Source organism: Lipotes vexillifer, unplaced genomic scaffold (genome assembly GCF_000442215.2).
Source record: "Lipotes vexillifer unplaced genomic scaffold, Lipotes_vexillifer_v1.1 scaffold1643, whole genome shotgun sequence".
NCBI lineage: Eukaryota > Metazoa > Chordata > Mammalia > Artiodactyla > Lipotidae > Lipotes > Lipotes vexillifer.
In genome coordinates, this window is record NW_006784879.1 from 38,354 (window position 1) to 44,483 (window position 6,130).

Genomic DNA, 6,130 nt, shown 5'->3' on the forward strand with positions numbered 1-6,130 from the left:
GAAAGAAAGAGCCCCCCGCCTTTTTTTGTTAATAAAAAGCCTTGAAGAACATCTGACATTTTAAACTATGAGGAGCACGTGTGCAACTTTGATTTTCAAACTTCCTTCATACAACTTGATGGTCTGACCTGCGCCTAGACCTCTACGTAACAAACTGACAATGATCTGGTTTTATATAACAAAATAAAACAAATCACAACTTTTATTAGATTCCATCATTGTTGGACAAAAATTGATGTACGCAGTTCTATGTGTGCACTTGGACATGAAGAGAATCCTCCTAGAGCAGTAACTTTGTAGAAAGTGGGTTTTACACCTTATAAAGTTTGCCCAACTTTCATTCAGAGCCTATTAAAGAAGGAGGCAGCTTTAAGGGCAGAGGACATCACACTGGCGGTGACACCACAGATGATCTAGATCTAACGCGCACAGATCTCTCCACTAACTCAATTTCCAAAGTTTGGGAAGAGGAGAGCCTACAATTTTATCTGTTTATACAGATACAGGCCAAAGACTGTCTTGATTCATTAAACCAATAGTGACGGAGGGCAGATGATACATTATGGGCTGTGTCAGACACTGAAGTTATAATGAACAATAAGACCCAAGCATTGTTTGTGAAGAACAGCATCCTTTGGGAAGAAAAGACTTGAAAGCCAGTCATTAAGAAGGATTTTCCCGTTTGGCTCAGTTTATGTTGGTATTGCTTGAATCTTTTGTGCTGAGAATATGTCCATCTATTCCCCACGCTGTAAAAAAATTAAAAACCAAACAAACTCTGGAAGGATTCTGTTGCCCTAACAGATGTGTGCAGAGGATGAAAAAAAAAGGGGGGGGCGGGGCTGCCTCAGCACTAGAGAAAGAGCAATTAATTTGGGGGTTTGGGGGTGGGAGGTGGGGGAGGAATAGTCAAGGCTTTCCCCTGACTAGAATAAATGACATTTATTTTGAATAAATGACATTTACATTGGATCTTGAAGGAGAGGAGAATAGAATTTTCCCTAGTATGCCAAGCTTCAAGTGTCAAAGAAGACAAATGATTGGGTCCTAAAGCTTATAACATTAGGTAGGTTATACTGGTATGGACACAAAAATTTAACTTATTCCCACCTCACCATCCTGCTAAGGCAAGACAAGGCACATCAATCTATAGAACGGACTAGCTTCTTCCTTCCCGGCGCCTGGCCTGTTCACCCTCAGCTTAACAGGATGGTTAAATTCATTCTTGAATTTGATATCTCAAGGTGAAGAATACTTCACAGACACAAATCCATATTCAGAGTGTACTTGGGGATGGATCTGCATATAGTTGGGGATTAAGTAACTTGGTACAAGTCATGCTTAAAGGCTGGAGTGTTTCAAGTTAAGCTCTTAATAAAAGTACTATTGACTTGTCTTCTAAGGAAACTCCATGTTGTTAATAAGAAAATACAGAGAACACTTTTTAGAGGCTAACTCTGAAGGCTCTTCTCTAATTCTGTTGTCATTTTGACACTGTCTGTTAAAGCTGTGCCATTTAGCAATGATACAGGGCCCCCAGACACATCAAATTATGAACGTGAGGAATTTTTAAATACAGCTGACCCTTGAACAACGAGGGGGTTAATTCACATATAACTAACTTAGAGGAGGTCCTCAGTATCCGAGTATGTCCACATCCACAGATCAACCAACCACAGCCTGTGCAGTACTGTAGTATTTACTGTTGAAAAAAATCCACAAATAAGTGGACCCGTGCCGTTTAAACCTGCGTTGTTCAAGGGTCCACTGTAAGTAATTTCAGCCTGCCAACGCCCACTGTCCTAGATATACCCAGGTGAATGTGATGATGCCCTAAAAAAAATAACCTTGGGGAGGTACATTCTGTGGTCTGATTTAGAAGAGTACAATGGTCCTTCAACTTGAGCGTGCCTCAGTACACCCTGGAGGGCTTATTAAAACACGGGCTGCTGGGCCCCACCTCTAGCTTCTGATTCAGTAGGTCTGGGGTAGAGGTTTGAGAATTTGCATCTCTAATAAGTTCCCAGTTGACAGTGATGTTGCTGACCTGAAGATCACATTTGCAAAACCACCAGAACAGTAAATCCCCTGCAGAATGTACTTATATGAAATGTACATGAAATACATTTCATACTTACATGAAATAAGAGCCTTAGTACATACTAAGTTTACTTGTAATTGTTAGTAAATTTAAATAAGAATTAAATCGTATGATTAGTGAAATGACTCTGAACTCACTTGGAATCCATTTTGGTCACCTTCTTGGTGAAAAATTCATCTACACCTTCATCCACTCTCCCCATAAGACCATTCTGTTCACCATCTTGGGAGACTATGCTGGTAGCACAGCCCTGCAAACCAAACAGGTGTGATATTAATTTACATTCAACTTAATTCGGCAAACATGTATTGCTAGATTCAAGGCACTGTGATAAAGGCCATGGGAAGGACAAGACTGACTGACATAGGGCCCTTATATTCTACTGGAATAGAAGTCACATTACAACTGTAACAAGGGTAGAAAGAAACAAAAGTGAGAAATGCACTATAAACACAAAGCCTGCTGGAAGATTAAGCCTGACTGCTGTCTCAGAAGCAGCTTGGAACCTAGCACGCTATGAAGAGTCATGTGTTCCTGGAGCAGAGGAAGGCATTGCGGGCATATTGGTAAGGGAAGAGAGAATGCGTGAGAAAATGATACATACACTAAGTTTTGAAAACAGTAATAACTCCAGTGGCCGGGGCCTGAGGTTTAGGGATAGGGTTAACTGCTGAGTATTAACCCTAGCAGATACTAAAAATGGCCACTCCAAACACCCACCACCACCACCACCACCTGCTTTCTTTCTTGCTTGCTGGAAGAACCCTGATTTCAAGATGGAATACTTATCTGAACAAGTCAAATACATTAATCTCGTTGTCTGTGACCGGTAGGCACGGGCATGTGATACAGTTCTGGTCAGTGAGTTACAAGGGGGCTCATGGGCAGGTTTTCCTGCAGAGGAAGGGATGCATTTTTTTCTGCATGGTTGTGGGAGAGAGGATGTGATGTCTGAGCTGCAGCAGCCACCTGGAGTTCAAGAGGAAGCAAACCTGAGGACAAAATCCACCATGCTGAGGATGAAAGAGCAGAACAGTGGAAACCACATGGGTGCTTATGCTGTGCTGCATAAGCCAGTCCTGGATCCCGAGACTTCTGGATTTCTTGTTAAGTAAGAAAATAAGGGGCTTCCCTGGTGGCGCAGTGGTTAAGAGTCCGCCTGCCGATGCAGGGGACACGGGTTTGTGCCCCGGTCCGGGGGGATTCCACATGCCGCGGAGCGGCTGGGCCCGTGAGCCATGGCCGCTGGGCCTGCGCGTCCGGAGCCTGTGCTCCACAACGGGAGAGGCCACAGCAGTGAGAGGCCCGTGTACCGCAAAAAAAAAAAAAAAAGGAAAGAAGTATTTCTCATGATTTAAGTCATTTTTAATTCAGTATCTCTCATTATCTCTAGTTGAATGAATACTTCCCAACTAATAATACAAGGACTGACAGTGAACAACCTTGAATCCTATGCTAAAAAGTACGGAATTGGGCTTCCCTGGTAGCACAGTGGCTGAGAATCTGCCTGCTAATGCAGGGGACACGGGTTCGAGCCCTGGTCTGGGAAGATCCCACATGCCACAGGGCAACTAGGCCCATGAGCCACAACTACTGGGCCTGCGCGTCTGGAGCCTGCGCTCCGCAACAAGGGAGGCCACGATAGTGAGAGGCCCGTGCACCGCGATGAAGAGTGGCCCCCGCTTGCCACAACTAGAGAAAGCCCTTGCAGAGAAACGAAGACCCAACACAGCCAAAAATAAATAAATAAACAAATGTGGGGTTTAAAGAGAAAAGAATATTAAAAAAAAAAAAAAAAGTGCGGAATTTACTTTGTAGGTGAGAGGGAGCCTCAGAGAAATGCCATGGCCCAACCTGTATTTTGGTCAGATGATTCTGGGGCAGCATGTAGGATATACTGGAGAAGCCAGGGATTATAACTAGGGAAATCCGTTCAGGAACACAAACGAAAGACTTCTGTGATTGTTTGGTCTAATCTGGAGGAGATGAGGGCCTAAGTACTAGGGAAATGAGAAGAGAAAGAAAGACGTTGCCTAAGATGAGGTTGAAGTTTCCAGGCTGGGTGATCGGGAGCATCATTCTAGGGAACACAGTTCAAAGATTCAACTCTGGGAAGAAAATGATGAGTCCAATTTCAGGCAGTGTTATCTGAGGTGCTGTGGAAATCCAGGGGCAGGTGTTGAAAGCTTGAGTCTCAGGACAGAAGCTGGTGATAAGGTATATGGAAATTATTCATCAATCTAGCATTTCTCTTTGAATGGACAACTCATAGTGAACTCGGTAACATGCTTGGTTTGTGTCTGCAATAGTGTATTAATATTTCACACAGATAGGTTGTGGGCCATTGATAAAGGACATGTATCTTGCCCATTCTGTTGGGCAGAGGACAAGTTCCCATGTGGTTGCGATATCTGAGCAGGTTGTCTTGCCATAGAGTGGTGGGAAAGTTCCTTCCTGTAATCTTGATTTGCAAGTCTCAAGTTGCCTCTGGGGGAACCTGGCTCTTGTCTGCACAGGCACTGTTTAAAGAAAAGACCCATCATTTGCTTTAAACCATCATTCACTGGCAACGTCCATTATAAAAATGAGCTGTGTGTTTGAGTTCACATTTGTGAAATGCTGAAAAGTGAGCAGACAATAGGTAACAGACCAAGAACCCTGTGAAATGTGAATAATGAAAACAATGAGACCTCTCATCTGAATGGTGCTTTATAGTGGAGCAAGGCTTTCTTGTGAATTGCAGGAGAGCAGAGAATCAGCCAAGTTCGACAATTCAGTTATGGAGAGAAGGCAGCTCACTGAGTAACTTCTGTTTAAATTACAAAAGACAAAGTAGGGGGAAGGGTGAGCTGTCACAAAGCAAGAGAGACACATGGACATATATACACTACCAAACGTAAGGTAGGTAGCTAGTGGGAAGCAGCCACATAGCACAGGGAGATCAGCTCGGTGCTTTGTGACCGCCTGAAGGGGTGGGATGGGGAGGGTGGGAGGGAGGGAGACGCAAGAGGGAAGAGATATGGGAACATGTGTATATGTATAACTGATTCACTTTGGTATAAAGCAGAAACTAACACACCATTGTAAAGCAATTATACCTCAAAAAAATGTCCAAAAAAAAAAAAAAAAGTAGCACAGAACTTGCTTGGATTGTCATTTTTCCTTTTGTAAAAGAATGGAATCTCTACAGTAATAATAGCTCCCTAAGTTTGTACAGTGCTCCATAGTTTACTATTTCATCTTCACACCTACCCTTTGAACTGCAAAGGAAAGACAGTGTTATCCTAGGTTTTGGTTAGTAGATCAAACCATGGCTCAGAGGGTGAGGGGTGCCCACACAGGTCACCTGACTGATGGATGAGAAGGATGTGACCCCAGGACATGTGGTCCTAACATGGGGCTTCCTTCCAGGGCACCCTCGCTTGCCCTCAGAGACTGCCTCTCAAATTCCTCTTCCCATTTTGAGGGGAAAAAGAAAGTTTTACTAGTATAATTTCTCCTTTCAGCCCTTTTCTTTTTTGCCTGCTTTGAAACAATTCACAGCTAGCATAAAAGGTCTCTGGGGACATGAAGAACAATCAATGGATTTCAGAGATGGAGGCACACAGGGCTCAACAAAGCAATCTGGTTTCCTGTCCTGTAGGACAGGCCGGTTTTTAGGGCTGGACAGGACCTTAGAGACTCCACCCACCACCCGGGGTCCAACCCTGTCATTTTAGAGATAAAGAGACTGGGAGTAGAGAGATTAAGAGAAGTCCAGGATCACTGGGATACCTTGAGCGAGATGCAGCTTAAAATGCATGTTAAAAGCAAGAGGTGTCAGCACCCTGTAAGAAGAGCAGCAGAAAAGCTGAAGACTAAAATGACATGCGGTTTGTCAGGAGAGTTCAGAGCCAAACACATGCTGTTTCAGCTCACTATCCAGCAAAAGGAAAGGAAAGGAAAGGAAAGGACATACAGACATCGGAAGTTCTCAAAATTCCATTTGATTTTTTTTTTTTTTTTTTTTTTTTTTTTGGTGGGGGGGGC

At 43.5% G+C, this 6,130-nt stretch overlaps 1 protein-coding gene across 2 annotated transcripts in view; it reads right to left on the bottom strand.

Moving 5' to 3' along the window:
* The window catches only part of CARMIL1 (capping protein regulator and myosin 1 linker 1), a 333,075-nt gene that overhangs the window by 19,403 nt on the left and 307,542 nt on the right, over positions 1–6,130 (bottom strand). For both annotated transcript variants that reach the window (XM_007457010.1, XM_007457009.1), the window contains exon 32: positions 2,239–2,351. In XM_007457010.1, coding sequence (XP_007457072.1) covers positions 2,239–2,351 — 113 coding nt within the window. The remainder of the gene's footprint in view (positions 1–2,238; positions 2,352–6,130) is intronic.